The sequence below is a fragment of the Coturnix japonica genome, chromosome 5 (assembly GCF_054131305.1).
Source record: "Coturnix japonica strain WE chromosome 5, WE-NBRP24, whole genome shotgun sequence".
In the NCBI taxonomy this organism is placed as follows: domain Eukaryota; kingdom Metazoa; phylum Chordata; class Aves; order Galliformes; family Phasianidae; genus Coturnix; species Coturnix japonica.
This window is the reverse complement of record NC_140667.1, coordinates 4555752-4579059: the sequence shown is the minus strand read 5'-3', so window position 1 is coordinate 4579059 and position 23308 is coordinate 4555752. Positions and strand designations below refer to the sequence as shown.

The 23308-nt window shown below is 38.1% G+C and overlaps 1 protein-coding gene across 2 annotated transcripts in view; it reads right to left on the bottom strand.

The window, feature by feature from the left end:
- Positions 1-20821: 20821 nt before the first annotated feature.
- Positions 20822-23308, bottom strand: part of LUZP2 (leucine zipper protein 2) — a 103511-nt gene continuing 101024 nt past the window's right edge. For both annotated transcript variants that reach the window (XM_032445007.2, XM_085549881.1), the window contains 2 exons: positions 21895-21972; positions 20822-21409 (listed from right to left, as the gene is read on the bottom strand). In XM_032445007.2, coding sequence (XP_032300898.2) covers positions 21305-21409; positions 21895-21972 — 183 coding nt within the window. In that variant the 3' untranslated portion in view covers positions 20822-21304. The remainder of the gene's footprint in view (positions 21410-21894; positions 21973-23308) is intronic.

Sequence of the window (23308 nt, the reverse complement as noted above, 5' to 3'; positions counted from 1 at the left end):
ATTTAAAAGTTATTCTTATATACACTAGATATGTCTCTTAACTACTAAGAATTCACTCCAGATAAGGAGGGCATGCTTCTAACCTGAAAATCCACACTCATTTAGATAAACATGCCTTTTTTCCACCTGCTGTTTTGATACAGTCTGTCAATCAGGTCCCTGGTTCTGCAATGACGCATTGCAGACCACCTGCCTGGGATAGTACTTCCAACTCAGTGCATTCTGTGTTTCCAAACTCAAAAGGATTTTATGCTAGTACTTTGAAATGCTCTCTTAATTGCAAACATTCAACAAATGTGAAAAGCACTCTAGTAGATGCTGTCATATGTAATAGGGCTACGTGCAGTAAAATGGCAACAGAGAGACCCTTAAATGCAAGATCTTGTTGGGCAGGCACTGGCAGAGAAATGAAGCTGAATTTATGCAACAACCACTACTAGGAAAGCAGCTTCTTTGAGTTAACTCAGAATGAACAGAAATGAACTTAAAAAAAAAAAAAAAAAAAAAAAAAAAAATTAATGGAGAAACATTCATTCACTTAATAGGAAAGAAATACTTTTTGTATGTGTTTTGGTACATGATCAATACTCAAGGCAGCTCCATAGCCCCTCTCTCTGCCTCTCTCTCAAGACAAAGAGAAAACTAGAAAACATCCCACTGAAGCTCATACCTCTCCTGCCTAACTGGAACTATGCCCCAAAGTAGCGTGGACTCATCCTGTGCTTTGTCCTGAACAAAGAAAGCATGAGCAGTACTTGGGTATTTAGGCAGTGAACACAGACGCGTGGTCCCTACGTGGCCTTCTTTCCCACTTCGAAGCATGGGGACATGGGAGAGCACATCCCAGTGTCCCTTTTCTAACCCTTTTTTCCACAGCTGTGTCTTTTTTGTGAGTTATGTATGATATACATGAATGTGTATAATGCCATGTCTAGGGATGAAGATCTCAGCTGCATATTTACCAGATTATAGAATGATAGAATCACAGACTGGCTTGGCTTGGAATGGTCCTTAAAGTCTATCCAATTCCAACCCCAAGCCACAGGCTGGTTGTCCTTCACCAAACCACACTGCCCAGGGCCCCATCCAACCTGACCTTGAGCACCTGCAGGGATGGGGCACCCACAATTTCTTTGGGCAGCCTGTGTCTGTTCCTCATCATCCTCTGAGTAAAGAATATAGATGACCATAACACGCCTTACAGCACATACTATTTTAAAATAGGCTAAGCAAAAACCGGTATGGTTAAGTTGCTCTGGCAGCCCTTCCAGATACGAGTCTTACAGCTTTCTCTGAGCAGAAAAATCTCTGTCTACTACTTGGCTCCTTTATATGTCTGACAACTTGTACATCATAGTCCCTGGAAGCAGTGATTCCTCATTTCGTGATTGCATGTATTTTCAAAACAATCTATTGCATTTACTAGTAGTTATATCTTTGAACCTCCTACAATTAAAACAAGTTTCCACATATGGAAGTTATTACAAAATTTTCTCATGGATGAAATACATGGATCTTTTTCCACCTCCTAAAAAACAGTGATAATTCTGGAAAGGTAATAAAAAGAATTTTGTTACTTTGCAGGCACTTTTTGGTCTGGAAAATGCAGTGCTGTGTGTTATTGCTTTCATCCTTTTCTTTAAATTTATGCTAACTCACCAAAAAGTAAAGATGATTAAAAAGTACTTGCAGCAAGCTTTAGAGAAGAGACTATGATTGCATTCTCATGGTGGAACCTTCCTTGAGCCACGATGCCTTTCCACATGCTTCTGACTAAGCATAGAAAAGCACAGCTCAGATTCCTTCGTCTGTTAAGATTTCATAGTTTTTAAAATGATGTGATTATCAGACATGAAAGGATAAAAATCAGCATCACTGAGGCCTGAAGAGACAAGTCCTTAATAAAACTGCAAATGAAATTACAAGGAAGTTTAACAATGGCCTTTGTAAAATTGCATGAAAAACCAGTTTACCTTTTCCATTGAAAAAGTTGGCTTTTTAAAATCAAATGTTGTGAAACAAAGGAGAAAAACTAACCTACATCCTGTTCTTTCTGCTGAGAACAGGCTTGTCATCCAGATACATACTTTCTTAGGGTGCTTTTGTTTCTTTCTTAATCAAGCATTGGCACCATAGAAACAGCCATAAATAAATAAGCTAAAATGTAAATGATATTATTAAGGAAAGGGTAAAAAGTGAAATGAAGATAAAACAGATTGAGAGTAACGGTTTCTGGGATGGGCCCAGTGGACTGGAATCAGAATGGTGCTCAGCAGATATACTTGCATGGTTACAGAAGAGATTGCTTGTAAAATATTACTGCATATGTTTAACAAAGGCCAGCAGGTTTTCACAGTACTGCCTGATTCACCACTAAATTAAATTAAAGAAAACTTTCTGTGTTCAGATGTTGCTGTTTCTAGAAGAAAAAGTCTGTGGAAAGTAAGATAAAAACTCAGCCTTAATACATCCATTGTTTAAGCATCCCTCATTTTGAATTATTCAGTTTACAAGACATAGAATTCATAGAAATTGATGTTACATTGTTAAATTAGATCATAAACGGAGTAAGGCAGATATATGAACTCATCATAAACTCTCAGACAGAAGTACTGCTATTTATTAGGTTACTAAAATAATTAGGTGGATTTACAGATTTTTTGCTTTAATAGATTTCCCTCCTCTGTTATACAGGGTATTTTCTAGCTAATGTTTAGTTACATTTCAGTTGCAGCTCCTTTTCTTAGCTAGATACTTCACACTATTCCTCTTTCTGTATCACTTTAAAAATATGTTTTAAGTTAATTGAGTGTGGTTTTATCACGACACATCCTATTTTAAATACCATTACTTCTTCTCTCATCATACATTCCTCAAGTTTTTCTACAGGGCGCGTGTCAGTAAACAGCTTAGAAGTACAAACATTCGTAGACACATCAAGCATGGCTTGTTTTGTACAATAAAATGTATGTTTTGTTTTGCTTTGTTTCAAAAATGCTTAATAAGCTGCTTTCTTCCTGAGAGGTAATTTATTCAGTGAAGTAATTTATTCAGGCTTGCAAATAAAATCAGCCTTAGGGACAAAGCATACGGCTAATTGAAAGAAGAGTACTATAGTCACAGTGTAAGGGAAAAGGAAGAACCACAGAGAGTGAATAGAGCTGAGTGGTGAGGTGTTGGCACAGGCTGCCCAGAGAGGCTGTAGATGCCCCATCCATCCCCAGAGGAATTCAAGGCCAGGTTGGATGGAACCCTGGGCAACCTGGTCTGGTACCAGGTCTGGAAGATGGTGGTCCTGACTGTGGCAGGGGGATTGGAACTTAATATCCTTGGGGTCCCTTCTAACCCAAGCCATTCCATGATTCTATAACTCTATGAATGCAATTTCTATTAACTCATATTACCATAATGTTCTACAGTAGTGTACATGGGTTCTCATTAGATCAATAATGAAGCCTGTAGAATCTATATTAATAGATATATCTGTAACTTCGCTCTAACTTTAAATCTGTCTGCCCCATAATGCTGGCTAAACCTCACACCAGCTGTACCCTCACACAGAACAAAGTTTTGTTTCAGCATAGAAAGGAAGGACTACTTACTTCTACACCAGCTTCTTTTCCTTTGTTCCCAGCACCTGTCTGGAGTGTGGGCCTGTCATAGGAGCATCAGAGAGGGGCAGCCAAGTGGGCTGCTAAGATCCATCCAAGAGCTTCTACAGCTTCTTCTGGCTCCATTGTCATCATCATGCTTATCTTCCAGAGCAGCAAAGCTTCTCACACCCATTCCTGGCTAACCATGAAAAGAAGTCTTAAGAGAACTGGAACATCAACACAGAACTCTACCTAAGTGTAAGCTGGAATACATCCATGGCACAGCAGAATTGGAAGTGGAGGAGTCACTCCAAAAAGTCTTTCTGAAGCCAGACCAATGGTTCTTGAAGTCTAAGAACATTTCTGACCTCGAGGTAGAAAGCAATCTCCTGTATACAACATGCCAAAAATATTTATTCCCTGAGTGAATTAAAATTGATTCAGCCAATGATTCCTGTAAAGAAAGAACAAAAATCCATGTGATTCTAGCTGTGCCAATAAAATAGATTTAAGAGTCCCTCAGTCATGGTTCCTGTGCTAAGCTGAAATCAATCAGAAATCAGTGTAAAATGTTATTACCTGTAGAATGCTAACATCTTAACTGAAGTTTTCTTATGACATGATGGAAACTGCTATCTACAGCAGATCAAAAAGCGAGGCAATGACTGGAAGCTGTAGGAAGGGATATTCCAATTAGCTAAGGGAAAAAACTCTTCACCAGGACAGGAATCTCTCAAACACTGCACAAGTTTTTTTCCAGGAGGAATTCCTTTCTTATGTAATCTCCATTTTGGAAACTCAGAATTTAGTGGAATGATACCTCCAACAACCTGAACAGCTTTCAAGCCTGCACACAGATCAGAATCAGGATCAGGAGAACTCCAAAGGGCCCTTCAAGCCTAAATTTACCAGAGCTCCATGACAATACACTGGGCTACAGATCACTTCAATTTAAAACTAAGGTCATTCATACATTCATTCATACAGCTGAATATGGAACTCTTAGAATTCTTTAAATATAACCTGAGAACTAGCTATGCATGTTGGATCCAACATGAATGGCCATTAAGATAATGCAGATGCTTTTGAGCTTAAGCTATACCCACAGCTACTTGCAGTGTCATCTATCACAGATGAGTTTTATGGCTTATATGAAAGCTCTTGCATTCATAGCACTGCCTTGCAATAAACAAAAAGAAAAACATATATATTTATTATCCAATAAATGCGCATCAGGTCTTCAAGGCAAAATGATTGAGAAATATATGTTTATATCTACTATCTTTATATATGTTTATATATAGCTTCCTGCTGTCACAATGCTCACACCCAGCCTAACAAAAGTTGGCACTTGGCTGGAAGAGCATTGGTCACAGTGCTGAGTTACATACAGCCAGAGAGAAACAGAAAACATCAGTGATGCTAAAATTAAGACAGAATTTGTTACTTGAACAATTTTTTGGGATGACTGTGCAATTGTGTCTCTGCAGGCAGCCCCTGATGCTGCTATTTCACTTCTGTATGCAGCCTTTCTCTCCAGGACAAAATATGCTCTATCATGTCACAGGCACAGCTCTTCCCCAGCAAATTATTTATACTCATGCACAGAAAGAGACTGTGTCAATTGAACAATGTCTGTTTCCAGTGAAATGCACTTCTGTGGGTGTTGGTACTGTCATAGATGCTGAGTGAGGGACACAAAAGCTGGTGTTATAGCTGCAATTTCTGATTCTAATCCTAAACTAACTAAAACACCTATGAGGGTTTAAGTGGACATAAATCAAGAGAAATAAGTTTAGAATGAATATGCGTGTAGATGCACACAACATAGCTGTTGTGGAGAGCTAAACTAACCATGCAAACACTTACACTGATGGGATTAAGTATTCAAACATGCATATAAATAAATGTAAAGCAACATGCAACAACTCCTTGAATAAATATCATATTAAAACTTTTGAATTATTAATTAGAAGTCGGAATAAAAAAACAAACAAAAACCTGACTAAAAATTTACATTTGTTTCTTCCACCCTAATAACTTACTTCCTTTAATAATTGGTCATCCCTTTATGAAAATATTGACTTCATAAAAGCATAAATGTGCTATAGAAACAACTGGGGTTTGGACAATGTAAAGCAGGAAATAATACAAAAATAGTGGTTAACTATAGGGAAAACCTCACCAATTCTGGTGCCTTCAATTTAGATGGAAAATACTGAGGCTGGTCACCCAAACTCCATGAAAAAGCAGTCTCCAAAAGAAATGCTGCCATTGTAGTGGTCAGCCCTGAAATGAAGTCTAGGAGAGGTGAAACAAAGCTCTACCCTGGGAGTACAGCTGAATTACCTTCACCTGTGCTCCCACAGCTGACCTAACACTTGCCTCAGCTGGTTAATCAGAGGTTCAGGCTGTGATTACCAATTTCCTATACAGAGAACATGTCACATCATTTTTTTTTTTAATCACCACTGTCACCTATGAGAGATTTAAGAAGGCAGACCTTTCAGATGACAACTGCCCATTGGCACAGAGGATGGAATGCCCCATCTGTTATCCTTTTGTTTACGATAGCAGTGTAATACAAAGACCAGATCATACACTCAGGTTTTCAGTGGTAGCTTGGATTAATTTGTTAGGGAGCAGGTTAAAATCATATGTAGGCAACAAATTACTGCAGAGACCTCAAAATAACTTAAGCATATCAAGACCCAGAGAGCTGTTGAGCTCCCCAGTAAATTAAGCTTCCTTCTCAGCGTTACATCCATCCATGCCCCACAATAAGCAGCAGCATCAGTCACGCTTTGCCAAGTGATGATGGAGGAGGGAGAGAAAACAAATTTGGATGCTTATATCCAATGTGGTGAACAACACTCTGATGTCTAGAGTGGTTCGTGTCAATGCAAAACCACCGGGAAATATCCAAAAGCACTTTCTAAATTGCTTTTTTTGGTGTGTATTTGCAGGTTCACCATTCAAAAGCCCATTTTTGTCAAGGAAACGAGTCCTGCTTTCATCAGCTGTGTTCAGAAATAACTTTCTCTAGTATGAATAAATGATGTGTCTTCCAGGAACTAAAATACTCATGGTCCATTTAGTGCACAGTGCATTGTGGACTTTGTGCTAATCCAACACTTGGCCATCTGACCCTGAATGGAGGTCCTGCTTTTTGCATGCTATCAGTGGTTAGTTACAAAAGCAAGACCCTTGTACTACATATTGGAATGATTAAGTCATATTCAGGAGCAGTAACAGACAAAAGCGATGTACAAATGCAGAACATTGCTTAGAGAGAAAAATAATAGGTGGGGGATTGTGAAAAGGTCAGGAAGCAGTTGAGGTTTAAGGTTTTAGTGAGAACCCACTCATGTTCCACAAGAAGTTATAAGCTGTATTATTTCCTGGAACTCAAAGGTAGTACCTGTCAGTTACCTTTCTGCAAAGCAGGGCTTACAAAGTGCTACTGAGACCTCTTTCTAAATGTCACGCTGAAACTGCATGGTAGCAGCAAAATCAAGAGTACAGTCAGTGAAATTAGATGCCATGCCTTGTTAACAGCTGTTTGCACAGTGCTCTGCTGATTTAAAAGCATCTGTTCTTCTGCAGCCCATTCTCTACCACTGTGTGAGAAATCAAGCTTCTTTTGTATGCACCGTTTGCAGCCCCCATTACTGTTGCTAATTTCAGTATTGCTTTCTGAATGACAGAAGAAAAGGCACTGAAATTCTGGTCATGTGCTCTGAAAAGATACAAAGCACCTCCTATTTTTCACTTCTTAATCATTAGAGTCTAATATGTCTTTGTATCTAAATAAACTATTTGCATGATAAGCAGACATCCGTGTGCCGCTGTTAGCGCTCAGTTAGCTAACATCCTTCTGTGGTATTTCAAATGCTGAATATTCTATTGCCGATTAGAGAGACCCAACTGGCGTAATAGATCTATTAAATATGAATTTTAAGAATATTCACCCTATAAATAAAGGTGGGGGAAAAGAAACGAGAGGAGAAGGTCTTTGTTTTCAAAAGAATATGCAAATGCTCTCAGATCACAGTGCATATGTTTGTCCTTCCTTCAGTACTCTTTTCACTGCTGTATCTCTTGGAATTGCCCAGCAGCTCAGTGTTACACTTTTCATTGTGAAGCTCTAGCTGACAGCTCCAGGATAATGAGTGGAGCTTCAGGATAGGATTCGGGTCCCAGCTCACAACATGCACATCCTGAGCCCTTTAGATCTTGTTCTGATGGCTAAAACCACCTGGAAAAAGACATGAATTAACAGGAAACTGAATAGAGCTGTGGTTATGAACTTGAAAACAATTCTCAGAGGAAATATGGCTCTCTGTACCATGCCTGCATTTCAAACATTTGACTTCAAAACTTTAATTAACTTTGATAGGAGCTTAATGGTTGAATCTCTACATGCTGTGATTAGAGCACATGAATAGACTGCTGCTCCAGTATTCTGCAGTGAGCAAACCCCACAGCCATTACTTTTCTTCTGAGAGGGCTCTGATAGCAGTGCTAATGCACACTGCAAAATGCATGTGCTGCAGACTCATTTTTCCATGATTTCATCATTGAGATCACTGACATTCAAGTCAGGGCATATCATAGAGGAAAAAAAGGATAATAGACATTAGCAATAACAGAAGTGCTTTTCTGCCAACGATTCAGGAAACACAATAAAACGAGTAAACATTTTTGCCAATAGATATCAATAAATAACAGATAGATAACAATAAATAACAAATGTAAGGTATAGAGTTGTCCTTTTCTCATCACATATGTTCTTGCTGAAGCCTGAGAGCTTTTCCCATTGGCATTTGAAAGGCTGCCCTCCAGTGGGGAAGCGTTGGGTAGGTAAGAGGAGGGCAGGGGAATCTATAATCCATAACAGTGTTTGGATAGCGTATTTTGTAGGTAAGAAATTTGACAAAACACATAAAATCATCATTTTGTCCCTCATATCAAACAGTTTGCAACTGATTACCTGACTCTCCACTATACATCAAATTTCCATGTCTAGTCCCTTTGATTTAAAAACTCGCCTGTTTTCCTTGATTTTCATCTCAGTGCTACCTTGTGTACTTCATGTTCAAGTAAATTTGTTTTCCATATGTTACCTTTGAGATGAAGACCAGAGCCTGACACTGGCCTCCCTTCTCTAGCATAAGAAAAGGCAACAAGGTCTTGCTGTTCACAGGAAGGCTGATCATCCTCACTGATCGAATGCTACTCCCCTAAAAACATAAAAACAATTAACTACCCATAAGTAGGCAGAATAAATATTGAAGCACATCAAGATTTATTTAGGACAGTATCCACTATCTTGTTGCAGATTTTACCCATCTCTGAACCTGTGATTCTGTTTGCAAACAGAGCCCAGTGTTCTAATTTGCCTTAACATCTGAATTAATATCTTCTTTAGCTCCCAATCTATGCTGCACATAGTTCACAGATCAGACTCTAATTCTGGAAGATGGATCCTATTTGAACAAATAAATTCATGAATATTTTAATTCCACTACCTGCTCTCAGAAGAAAGGGCACATGCAAGCAAAACACACCAGATTACACTGCCAAGCAGAGTACAATATGAAACAAAGTGCTAGATCAGCTGTGGATAGTTATGGAACGAAAAGCATCCAGCCAGTGACATAACAGTTTACTACCAGCCTTCTACTGCTAAGACATCCCCATGTCTGTCCTGTTTTTAGGTATTCCTGCTCTAACAGGACTGGAAAAAATGCCTTGTTCTGAGTTAAGCATCAGAAGGGAAGCAATGGGAAGCTTCTTTTCTTCTCTTTTCTTTGTATTTCAAGCAAGGTGCCTACCTAGATCTGGATAAATCCACTTCTGGTCACATCATAGTACTCAATCTCCAGTATGCTCTTTGAAAAAAAAAACACTTTTCTCCTCCTTTGTTCCTTATGCTCGTCTTGTAAATATTTAACAACACAGAGCAAGGTGGTGAAACTCCCTTTTATATCACTATTTGGGGCACCACTGGGCAATGCTGGAGGCCCTACAGATTGATCTTCATCTTCTTATTTTTTGTGCATGAGAAGAACCAGGGAGTGCCCATGAGGTAAACAATTTAAACAGATTCTGTGCCTCTGAATTAGCATGAAAGCTTTTGTCTCTGAACCTGGCACGCACTGAGGAAACAGCACACAGCAGGCAGTGGAAATCATTACATTTAGCTAGAGAATAAGGAGTCTCCTCGCTGCTTTCCTAAACTTATTCTAAATGCTTTTTGCCGCAGTTCTCTCAGATTCCAGTAACATAAGGCATCTGTAAAGTCTTGCAAATAACTCATCTCACTCATTCTCCTTCTAAAATGAACATACATGGCAAATGTCAGGTTAATTCTAGGTCCTTAGAGAGTATAACACATGAAGGAAACTGTCTCATACACTCCTGCTACTAAACAAAACTGTCTTCTTCTCAAAGTAGATGCATCACATTTCTAAGCAAGAAACTTGCTATTTTTTCCTGTGGAAACTTGTTTCTCAGCATGCTTGAAAGCACCTTGCTGCCGTGTGTTGTATGTTCATTGCAGAGCATAATGTGAGTACCAGTAGAATCTCTGGTTTATCAGAAACAAAACCCAAGTTTTGTTAATGAATCATTATTTAATTAAAAAGTTCAAACCATTTCATCTAATGTAAGCTGGAATTAAAGATGAACTCTATGTAACCCTGGTCTACCATGATCTAGTATCAGATAAGGAAGTTGGGGGGGACTGGAGCTTGATGATCTTTGAGGATCCAGTGGTCTGTTTGCACAAATAGCATTCCAAGTCTTATAGCTTAAGTGGGGATACAGATATTTAATGTAGGTTACTAGAGCTTCCTGGGTTCAATTCTAGGACAGATGCTGTTGAAGTCTTCCATTGGAGACAGAGACTTGTCTGTGACTGCAGCATACCTTGCTGACAACACCCACACCCAAATGCATATGCTAAGGGACACGGCAGGGAGAGGTATGTGTCACTGTCAGTATACTACAGTTTCAGGTGAAATAAGCAACGTTTTTGCATGGAAAAAGAAGGAATAATACTTGATCAAGTATTACCAGCCCACTAATTCAAGAGAACTTTCCATAGGAGTTCATGCTTACAGAGGATACAAAAAGTCTCTTTATTCCTTAGCTGAATTACCTGCAGTCTCTTATTCTCACTATGTTATATACCACAGCTGATTTTGGCAGCTACATTCAGATAAGTTCAAAACAAAGAATTTGGTAATTCAGACCATGATGAACAGAAAACAGCTGAGATTGGGAAATGGGAAGAATTTATCAGGTCATGTAAATGTGCATCACTTTATTTCATTAACTTCTTGAATAGCTGAGGGAGTATTCAGGGATCTGAATATATGTGCAAAATACAGTGAGTTTTTTCACAAGTACTGACTATTTAACAGACAACAGTAATGCAATAAGACCTTAAAAACAGGATTAAGAACATTTTCCTTTCCTCATTAGTGAAAACAAGTTCCTGTAAACAAACAAGTGATATAGGGAATAAAAGTCTGTAATAATATAGTAGCTGACAATAAATGTACATCCTATGGTTTTAAAAAATGATTTCATAAAAAGGAAATATATATATATATTGCATATATAAAACAGTGTTCTGTTTAGAAAATCATCTTTCTTCCTAATTGGAAATCTTTATTTCGTTTTAATTGATACTAAGCAAAACAGGGGATTTGGTATACATACTTATTTCATGTTTTTGACAACAGGTACAGGAGTATTAGCTAAAAATGAAGGAAATCCCATGGAAAAATGCCATATTAAAGTCTGCTGTGTGCTTCTTTGAAACTTCTGATTATGATGCTTTGCCAGCAACAGTTTGTGAAAGTAAGGTGTGCTGGAAGACAGTCAATAGTAGCTCCCCTCTTCCTCCACATCTCATTTTCCTCCCTGCAGTGAGTCAGGTAAATGTAACTTTGACAAATTCCCTGGTGTCTTTACAGCATTGCTTGCCCTGCCAGTGCTGCTGGTCCAGCCAGAAATTGAGCATTGCACAATGCCCACTATGTGCATCTGGAAATTGTATAGACTGTATCTCCACTGCTGTGCATGCACCCTCTGATAATGCACTGCAGTACTTTTGTTAACCATTGTACTATAGAAACACAGCTGCCTTTATGCATGGAGCTCAGAGGAAGGCAGTGATAAATAACAGATGTAGCTCTTGTTTTTTGATATGTAATCAAGATGGGCTATTATGATAATTGCTGCAGATTCTCTACCATAATATTTCACATGCGCTCCCACCATGATAGATTCTGAAGTGCCTGACTGGTTAAAACTTCATTAGTAACATTGTACGAATGCTATGTAAACCAAGACTAGCTTTGTTTTCCTTAAGTGTCATTCTGACAAGTAGAAACAACAACTTCTAGGTCTTTTACCTGCCACAAAGAATAGAACTTGTTATATTACAAAGGGAAGACTGCATGAATTACCACTCAGCCTGTACACACTAATAGCACAATTCCCTCCTTATCGATACATGCAATGCATGACAATTTCCCATTCTCTCCCCATTCCTTTGTTTAATCACCATGAAAGAGATGTTCCTTTCCACTGTTTGAAAATATTCCCTGTTTTATGGATGAGACTGTAATTAACAAGACTGCAAGAAAGGAGTGAAACAAAAAAGTAGAAATTAATGAGATATTACAGACATTATGGATTAGAGCTGTTCTATCTGGCCAACAAGAACAATAGCAGACAAGTCTGCTTTCTTCTGCTTTGATTAAAAACATTTTTAATTAAAAGACATGGGCTGAGTAGAGGGAAAGGCTTCTCTTTTATTCTCTCCCCAGTAACCTGCAATTTCTGCTTTTCTTCTCCCTACTCAGGGCAATGCTGAAGATGTTTGCCAAGAAATACAATTGGAAGTGATGGGAAAGCACTCCAGATTCCCTGTTTTGACATTTCATTGTGTCTCAGTGTGACATCCAACCCCCAGCTCTGCTGTCCCTATGTCCTCACATGCAGCTGATCTTCCCAGTGTGCCAAGTGCAGCATCACACCATCTGAGCTCTCCTTTCATTTGGGAAGAGACGAGCTGGGACAGCAACCAATTTAAAATGCCTCTTTCTGACTACAAAAGATGATGAAGGGTAAAGAAAGAAGCAGGGTGTGCCTAGAAACACCTTGAAAAATGACACCTGAGCTGCTACTGATGTATGTTGGTACATTAAGATGACTGCATGAATCACCTCACAGATCTTCTGTAGGTAAAGAAACATAGAAGAAATAGTAAAATGGGTTCTAATGGCCCAAGGCAAAAGTGCAGGGGGAGATCAGCAGCATCATGGCTGGCCTTGGGCAGCAAGCAGGTACAGTGACAGAGTAAGTCCAGAAAGAAGCCGTAGGGTAAATCTGGAAGGAAGCAGCAGGTCTCAGCTAGCAGGACCAGGAGAGTCCGTCAGCATGCAGACATTCCATAATGAGGGACCTGATAGCATACACTTCTTCTTCATCACATCATGGAAGAGCAGCAGCAGAATGGTTGGCCTTAGGCATCAAGTAAGTAGAGTGCAGAGCAAGTCCAGGATGGAGAGTCTTCTTCTTCAGTATGCAGGTCTCAGGTCTTGAGGAATCTGTTGTCAGAAACCTTACTTCATGGTTGTTGGTCCCTTTCTTTTTTAATCCTTCTGCCAGTGTGGCATTGCTGGGCACTCGGGTAAGAGCCATGTGCAGCACTCCTTGAGATGGCTGTTTCCCTCAAGATAAGCCCACACAAGACTGCTTCATGGCCATTAAGCTGCAGCTTCTCTCTCTCGTTGCCCCTGTCCTTGTCCATCTGTGTCCCTCAGACAAAGGATTTCTTTGCCAAATTTCAACTAAAGGTGGGTGGCTGTGTGCACACTACTCTTAACAACTCTATTTATAAATGAAAAATAAATGGCAAAGTATACAAGATATATTTATTACCTTACCCAAGTGTATCTGTAAGTTTGAAAGTTCCTTCCTATATCTATTCTAGTTTTGTGGAATATGATAAATAGAAGATGTAATGCACAGAACCTCTCTGTTTCGCACCACAAATTAATCTGTCCTTACAAGCACATAATTATAGGAGCAGTGGTATCTTTCATGCTTCTTCTGCCACATCCCAAGCAAATGAATTGATTTATGAGCTTGAAATAACTGCATATACTGAAAAAACTGTTGGACTGCCACAGGCACTGCTTTTAACTGCTATGAGAAGAGCAATATGCATCACTGAAATGGTATAGAATTGCTCAGTAGCATGCCAGAATGACTAAAGCTATCTCAACTGACAGAACAAGATACTGTTTCCCAAAAGTCTGTGCAAATCAATTTCCTCGCTTTCAGTTCCAAATGTAAAAGATAAAGCAATGAACCCAAAGCTGTTCCTGTAAGATGCCACTACATTTCAGCTGGTCAAACCAAAACAGAACCAGTGAGTCAACACCTTCTCTCTCCAATTGTGTTTCATTTAGCAGTTAAAATCTGCACCTGTGGAATGATGCCAAACCCAAAGAAAGAAAATATGCTTGTTTTAATTTTACAAACTTCTTTTGAATTAGCAGATTCTTTTTCTCCACAGGATATTCCAAACCAGTTTTCCCATGAGAAGGATCATTTCATCCTTAAGCATTTTTCTTTTCTCATTAAAAATGGTTTCTGAAAGAGGCAGAAGGAAATGAAGAAAGGCAAGAGACAGCTATATTAATCACAGAGCAGTTTTAAAGAGCAATGACTGTTTTATTTCACACAAATGCATTATGTTCCTGATTCAGGAACAATAAGAAATGAGATTTCACATGCTATGAATGAAACAAATCCAGCATCGACCTTCTTTTTGACAGTCCAGGTTCATAAAGAGAGGGGAAGGGTGGAAAGGTGTAAGAAAGCAGCTAGAGAGTGCTGCAGGATGCTGATGTAGAGTAAGCAATATCCAAACTGCAAGAACAGATCAATTCAACAGGCTTTATAATATAGGGCTGATATCTGTTATCAAGGATTAGCAATAAAAAAATCATTACTGACACAACACCTTTTAACCCATCAAAGACAGCACTATGATATTAAGGTTATTATGCTCTGAGAACAAGACTCAACTGGCACCTTTAAGTTTAGCTGAATATTAGGATGTGCGGGAATTCCTTACAGATGTCAACCATCTCATCTGCACTGGAAAACGTAAAAGCAATATAATTTCATTACCTGCAGCAAGCTTTTGCCTGTGACATCTGTGGAGCAATGACACCAGATACTTTAAAGTGTTAGATTTGACTTGACTGCCAGAAATATATGACAGCTTCTGTCCATGCATGAATTACCAAGGAAATTGGTAGGCTGATCAGCAGCTTGTGCACATATACCTGAGCCTACTCCCTTTGTAGAAATAAGTAATAGATGTCTTATTATTATCAATCACAAATGCTACCAAACCTGTAAGGCCATTATTTAGCTTACCTTTATTTATTGATTAAGAAGCGTTTTTAATTAAAACTACTTGAATGCTGCTTTTGTTATATAGTTATATAACGAAATTAAGATAAAATATAGTCAACTCGGGCTTTATTTGGTAAATATTAATTAGTTCTATTACTTGTCATTATTTAACACATTCTGTTTTGAAAATGATAGTTAAATTAATAGAGACCTAAACCAAAGAACCTCAGGTTTATTTGGTTTTAAAGTAAAGAACCTAAATTAGAAACTTCCTCATCTATCCAGGGAGGATAGAAACCTGACAGCTCTAACAGGGCATAAATGAGCAGAGAAACTTGGCTACGTGCCTTCACGCATAGATTAAGCAAGCAGGGGAGGAACTGTTTTCTTTGGAGTGTCTCGTATAATGCCTCATTTTGGTTCTTGGAGGAAAACAATGCTGATAACACACCAACATTGATAGTTACTGCTGGGAAGGGTTGCCATTCCAGCATGTCCACAAAGGGCTGGAAGGGAGATCCAAGGAGCCAGGAGGGACCAGACTCAGGACAGCTTTCTCCAACTGGCTAAAGAGTTATTCCATACCATGTAGCAACATGTAGCAGCTGATAGGTACAAGGAAACCCTCAATATGAACAGCTGCACACCTAGCACTGGATTCACTAGTTAACGTGTTAATGCAGAGTTTACTATAGAAAATAAAATGCTTTCATTTTGGATGTCTGAGATTAGATTCATATACACACCAATATTCCAATTAGCAAGAGGATAATTCCACCTGCCAAATTTAAGTTGAATTTTTGAGGAAGTTGGTGTTCAGCTTTTCAGCCCTGATGTTCGTATGAGTAAGACACACAAAAATCAAGATCAATTCTGCTCATTTTTGCCAGTGTGGAATGTTTTCCTATAATTATTATTTAGTAACTCACAAATTTAAACTAGAAGACATTTTTCAGCAATATTATCCATTGTATCATTTGATGCTTTTCAAAACATGACAATTTTGAGTTAAAGACTTGCATTCCTCAGATCTACTCATCACACAGTTCTTAGTGTTGTATAGCTGGTATTTTCTTGGTTTATACATTGCTATCACTAAAACATAGTATTTCACTACTTCAAAATTTCAGATGTGTCATTTTTTCACTAAAACAGTGATTTTTGATCAAGAAACAAGGACATTTCAAGGAAAGGAATTTACAAACAAGCAAACCAACCACAAAAGCAGAAGCTCTAAGCTGCTATCCATTAGAATTCTAACGTACTAATAGAAGTACTTACGCATTAACACTAATACTCGTACTTCCTTTTAGGTCAGTAAAGGATATTTTTTCCAATAAGCTTCCCAAAAAAACAAATCATGCATTTATTAAACAATTTGTCCCAAGTATCATAAAACAGATTTGAATTTTCAACTCTATATGGGTCCAATTTCATCCTGCAGCCTTCCTTTGACATCAGCAAGTCTCAGGTTTGAGTTAGTTTGGGTTTCTTTTGCTTGGCTATGTTTCAGACTACTTCTTATTTTGTTTTAATGCTTTTACATTTTAACTTCCCTCTAAATTTTTCACAAGATTAGTGTACTGAAAGCCAATTGAGACTTGATTGAATTATGTATCAGTCCAAGAGTAAAATAATAATAAAAAATAATAAAAAGCACATATTTCCACATCACAGGGAAGATATCGATAAATTCTCCTTGTGATCCAGGCACATCAGACTGTCTTAAACCCATTTTATTAATTTTTCCCAGGTTTAAAATTCTGAAGAAGCCAGATACACTCAATGTCATTTTAAAGGCATCCACAGAATAGATCAACACAGACAGTACGGCCTGCCGTACCCAATTCTGTTTAACTTTACTTACACAACGAGTGCCACTGTCGTATCTGACCTGAAATATGCTTGCTGTAGTGCCTGAGACGATGCTGGGGTTCATCACTAATAGTTTCAGACATGGTTCCTCAGCCAGGATGTCAGATGCTCATCCAACAAGTTCTGTGCCAAACAAACTGTCAGTGGTCAGTGACCAGAGAGATGCAACTCAATGCATGTGCAGAACATGTCCTTTGTCAACAGGACATGATGCTGGATCGTATCAGTACCTACCACAGCAACCCTTAATATGAATATCATCCTTGAAGCTGACACCCCAGCTGACAGGTTGACAGCAGAAAGGAAGTGAGGAAGGCAGATGCCATTATCTGATGCATATGAAATTAAATCTGTCTTAACGTGACATCTCTTTACACTACAGGTCAGTATTTGAAGAAGATGGACAATTAACCAAATGTTTCTTGATATACCACAATATTATGTGCTTGTCATAGCATTAGTCAGAAGCATTCTCATGAAGTTACAGCTATAAAGGCAGACATATTCTTGAACATCCAGTTTTCTATGCATTTGCTACATCTTATTGCTAAAACCGTTTTGTAGTTTTAGGTAAATACAAATTGACTCAGTGTTGAGAACAGCAGCACAGCATGCCTGCCACACGTGCATATACACCCACATGCATCACTAAATCTAGAAGCCTGCTTGCCTCTTTGCAACTGCAGCTGTGGACTGACAGTACTGTAAGAATGCCAGCAGCAGATGCAATGCTGCTTGTTCCAGCTTCCCCTCCAGCCCTCGGTATCACTTGAGGGTTATGCAGAGTTAAAACAATTCCCTCTTTTTCCAAGAGAAGAAGGAATCTTGGCAGAGCTTCAGCTGCAGCATCAAGGGAAGGCAAGGAGAGTGACCTGGCAGCTGCTGAGGAGGGCAGCTGGAAGCAGAGCCCAAGAAGAGCATGGGGAGGGGCCGGCTGCCTGTCAGAAGGCTGCACTCTCCCTATTTCTGTGTCAGATCCATATCGATAGAAAACTTGACAATGTGTAACAAAACCTAGATTTTTAGTAATATTACTGCTAAAGAAAAGGAGCAGGCTGATAACACCTTGAGCTCCTGTGCAAACTGGTCTGCTATAAGGCATGCATACAGGAGATGCTGGCACTCCTACTTACATAAATACCCAGGGTAGACAACATGAAATAAAATAGAAGCAACACTCATACGTTTCTGATGATTACTGGAAATAAATTGCCACTTCTGCTTACTTGCATTTAGCTCAGCCTAGCTTAGTAGACACCAGTAATTAATCCTCATCTCTTGTGTTAATGACAGTATGTGAATCTATAACATTCAACTATCAATCACTGCATAATACAAAGGAAATCAATTACTGCCAGATAAACTTAAATGTACTCTTGAAAAATAAAATCCCTGTTACTTTTCTTCCCTTCCTGAAACAGTGCCTAAAGAATGTGGGGCACAGTCATCTCCCCTACACCCCCCACCCCCATGGAAGCACAGTTGAAAGCACTGAAGAGAATATCTGATACTATTGCGTGTGAAAATAATCTACTAAAAGTTATAACTTCCATCTTTCCGCTGCCTATTATTACTGACAAGAAGACTTCTAAAGTTATTGGACAGCTGAACAAAAATGCCCTTGCTATGTAACATCCACTATGAAAGGTCAACATTGGAGTTGATCTACATTTTCAAGTGGGGAAAAACTAGGAGTTACTTTCATGCTTCCTGATAGCTATAGGTGTCCAATGCAATATGTATGCTCAGTCTAACTGAATGATATGCCACATTTAACTACTTAAAATGACCCATCTTAAGCACAAATAAGCTTAAACACTTACAAAGTATTTTTGACAAGGAATATAGCCAGATTTAATGTTTCATTTTTGTATAAAGCATTACCATGACTTTTGTCTATTTGTGTAGAGCATTTCTTAGCTACAGGTTTTATGATGCTAAGTAATACCTTACTAGGGATGAAATTTCACTCTAGGCTTTTTTATTTACTTACATGCTTGCTCAGATGGGTATACGCATGGAGATCTAGCAGATATAAATTCATAACAAGTATTTTCACATTTACAGACACATACGGATAGAAAGAGAGAGAAATTCAGAGATGAAGTCTATGATGCCAAAGGAAAACTCACATTGTAGTTTAAAATGGAATATTCTTCATCTGGAAACTGCTTTTAGCCATTAGACGCTGGAATATCTAATAAAAAAGCCTCTTAAGTAATCTTTATGAGCAAAGAAAAGGATATGGTGTATGACCTCGTTGCCAGGCAACTGCACAGAACTGCAACATGTCTCCCTAAGATGTGCTGCTCTATGGTGTGATGTGCCCTCACCGGGAAGTAGACCCAGCTACCCAGTTCTCTGTGAAGCTGCTCATAAAAAGAGTTATGGAGTATTCTAGAGAGACCAAGTATATCTGCAGCTGAAATTGTATAAGCTGAAGCTCCTTTATGACCGTGTTCTTTGTAACCTCTAGTAGTCACACACCAGAAGAAATGCCACCATCTGTTCACCTCCATCCCAGCACTGGGACATCAAATTAGTCACAGTCATGGCTGGAATGAAAGAATGGTTACTGATCCATTGAGGGAAAATATATGCACCTTTTCAGGTTAAAAAAAAAGACATTATCAGTACACGGAGGCATCTTTGTGAGGTCTTTTTTCCTTTCTTTTCTTTTTTTCCCTCAACATAATTCAAATATTTCCTAAAATGTGCATATTTATCATCTGTAAATTGAACATTAGTTTCCTCTCAAACAGAATATATATATACATACACATATGTAAGTTTCTGAACAGTAATTCTTTGAGGTATAACCATGAAGGGCATATTACCCTCTTGGTGTAAGATTAGAATCTTCATACTGCTGTTATCAGCAGTATTTTTTTAAGCCATGCCAAGAAAATACATGAACTACTCTCATGTCAAAGACAGGCAGAAGATGAATTTATCCATCATTATTTTTCCTTCATCCTGAACCATTACGATGTAAATTATTCTAAAAACTACTGGTGCAAAGTTAAGCAAGGATTCCCCATTGTCATAACCAAGACATCAAACTTAATCACATGGAAAACGAGCAGCAGCCTACATCCTGTATGAATGCAGTCAAGTAATCCTTGGAGAGGACACAGTCCATTTCCAAAGCTTTAAGCATATGGATAAATTATCCTCACCAACACTGTGTTAGTCAGTTCTGTCTCACCTGATATTCACTGCTTAGAGAAAGGGACATACAGAACAGAAATACCACTAAATGAAAAGTTTGTGTGTTTGACTTTTAAGCTGATTCAGAAACAAAGAAAAGCAAACTAGCATAAGTAAATTACTTTTGGTCCAGTCACAGTCATAATAAGAGGGAGGTGGGAGCTTACAAGTTACAGCTGCTTAAAATACTTCATGCAATAGTAGAACATAAAAGCAGTGAATTGCTCCTAAGGCACTAGCTTTCGAAGATTTCCAGTTCAATCATATGAGGCATATGGATTCCACTGACAATGGCATGTACTGCAAGAAGATATGCTTTCTTCCTCCTCTTTCCTTTCTGCTTTGAAATTTCCACATAATACATGACCTGTGAGAAACCAGAAGAACTCTAAGAATCACAGAGCGCACTCTATCCAAAATACTGCCGTAACGTCCAACATTCCACCTGTTGGGGTCAAAATATCTTCCCAAGATTTAAAGTCCATTTACATTGCTGAGGTAAGTGCAACTATAAGGGATGGAACTGAAATCCTTTGACTGGTAACCAAAGTAAGAAATATTAACAAGGTTCCATCTGCAAAAATTTTTCCTTGAATTCTAAAACAAGCAGCTCTTCTTGTTTCTGCTCTTGAATGGTGCTTTTTTGCCAACAGCTCAGAGATCAAAACAGAATTAGCAATGACAACAGGTTAGAAAAAATAGCAACCCATTATGTTTTATTGTTATTAGTAAGCAGATTTGAAATGGTGTTACTCAAAGTTAAATACACATGGAGCATTACTGTCCCATTATTACAATTGTTCTTATGAGTTACACTGTACTTCAACTCAGTTTACACAGATTTGTTATCTCCCCCCCAAAATCTTTTTTGTTTTATGGTTTTGGGTTTGTTGTTTCTTTAAAAAGAAATAAACTAATTTGCAGTCTACAATTACCAGTCAGTTAGAATAGCAATTCAAAACCTGGACTGCATTACAAAGCATTTTTCTGAACATCCATTTTGGATTATTGCTGAAAGGTACTAATAGGTCTATTCTAGACTAGTTTACAAACATTCATAAAATAGTGGAAATACATGCTTTAGAAAACCGGTACTATTCATGCTTCTGGTCTCAAAAGAATGTGAAGATGGTAGCAAGTGATGATCATTTTCAAAGGTAAATTAGTAGTAATTAGAGTTTCTTTTCTTTTGCGCTAACAGAACCTTCGGACTTGTTCTCATTTCTTTCAGGTGATTTTTCCTCTTCAGGGTTAAACCACGGAGGGTTGTGCAACATCTGGTGAGGGCGAAAACAGCATCAGTGCAAATAGCCTTTGACAGGGGAAGAATCATGCAAGTCTGGATCTTTATTTTGTTATTATTATTTTTGCTCAACTGTTTTGGCCTATCAGGAGACAAGAGCAGGTGTATCACTCATTTAAGGTTTTTCCATTGGTAATATTGCTCAGTACACCAAGGCATATTTGCAAATATATCACTCTCCCTCCCCTTCCCAAAACTGTTGACATGACAGCATTAAATTAAGACATTTGATGAATAAGCTACTCCAGTTCATGCATGGAACAGTTTGAAACAGTGCTAATAGACAGGAGTCTTTTTGGACAGACAAACTGAGCAGTACCAATAACAGAACTGAGTAAGCAGTTCTCTTCCCAGAGTGCTGGAATAAAACATGTAAACATACTTCAAGCAACTGCATGCCTTACAAGAGATTTTAATTAAAATAAATAAATAAACAAGAATTTCTTGGGAACTGAATACCTGAAAGCTTGTCTCTGTTTCCGCTGTCTTCAATTCAGATGATGAATTATTGTGATTCCCCAAACACGTCTTGCCAACCTGCCAATGGAGATATCACAGGTAACTTCTATGGATTTTCTTCTAAAATACCCATGCTATTTTAAAATACATAGCCACTGGTAACATCACCCTGTGTAGTCTGATGCAGCTGTAAATGTTCAGTAATTAAGTACTTATTCTCCACTCAGCTTAAGTAGTCAAGTCTATTCCTACAACTGACCTGTGGAAAAGGACAGTAATTATAATCTTCTGTTGTGATTGAAGAAATTGCAATGAACAGCTGAAAGTTAACATTAAATTTGAGAACTCTTTTACTCCTATTTTCTTGTCTGATTTGCTAGACCTCTTCCATATAAAAATCACTGAGCTTATTGGATGGAGAAGTCAGAAAACTCTCAAGGTATGGGAAGGCTCGTTAGATTAATCACTGTCATTTTACTACAGCAAAAATGTCATTTTCCTTGCAAATACGCACTTCAACATCACAGAAAACAGAGCTGAACATTATAAATAACATGCTGGAAGAATTACAAAGTAGGTTACAAATGGAAAAGATCTTGCATTGTAAGTCTAAAGTCTTTAACAGCACTGAAATTAAATTAAAACTCATTCCAGACTATGATCTAGACACCATAGGCAAAGAAAACGTGCAACATATTTACAGATAATCTATGGTCATTTCTTTGAAAGTGCATTATGTTAGCAACCTGGTGCTTTGTTTTTGTTAATAGAAATCAATACATGCAAATGAAGTGAAACTTTACTAAATATATTTTAAGTTAAGATTTTTTCCAACCTAACAGATTTTACTTATTTTAAATTTTAATAAGTCTTCCCCTGAAACAGGTCATTTTTAGCATAACAATCCAGAAAATTTTTAAGTTAAATTGCATTATGTTTTTACACATCAGATACACTGGTGAAAAAAAACATACCATTCTTCAGTATATAAATGCACACATACAAAAAAGAGATCAGTAACAACCACTACAAATTTCACTGGAATTTCTGCAACTTCTTTTAGATATTTGTTTCACAAAAATTCTGATTGAGAATACTTTCCTGGAGTACTATCTAGATAGAATACAAGAGTGGAAATAAAGAAACCTAAAAGAAGACGAATACGTCAAAGCAATATGTTTTAAGGCTCTTTTCTCAGATAATTTTTGCTTGGAATAAAGAGAAAGCCAGAATTAAGCCCACAGCATTTTAAATCACAGCAGGTTAAAAATCAACTCTCTCAGCAGAGAACATTGAAAATCAACACTATCACAGAAACTAAACGTCAAGAAGTTTTGAATCAGTATCGTTCCAGTACAATTTCCATTAGACTGAAGTTAATTAAAAAGTCAGAGATTGACATGGGGGTGGAAAA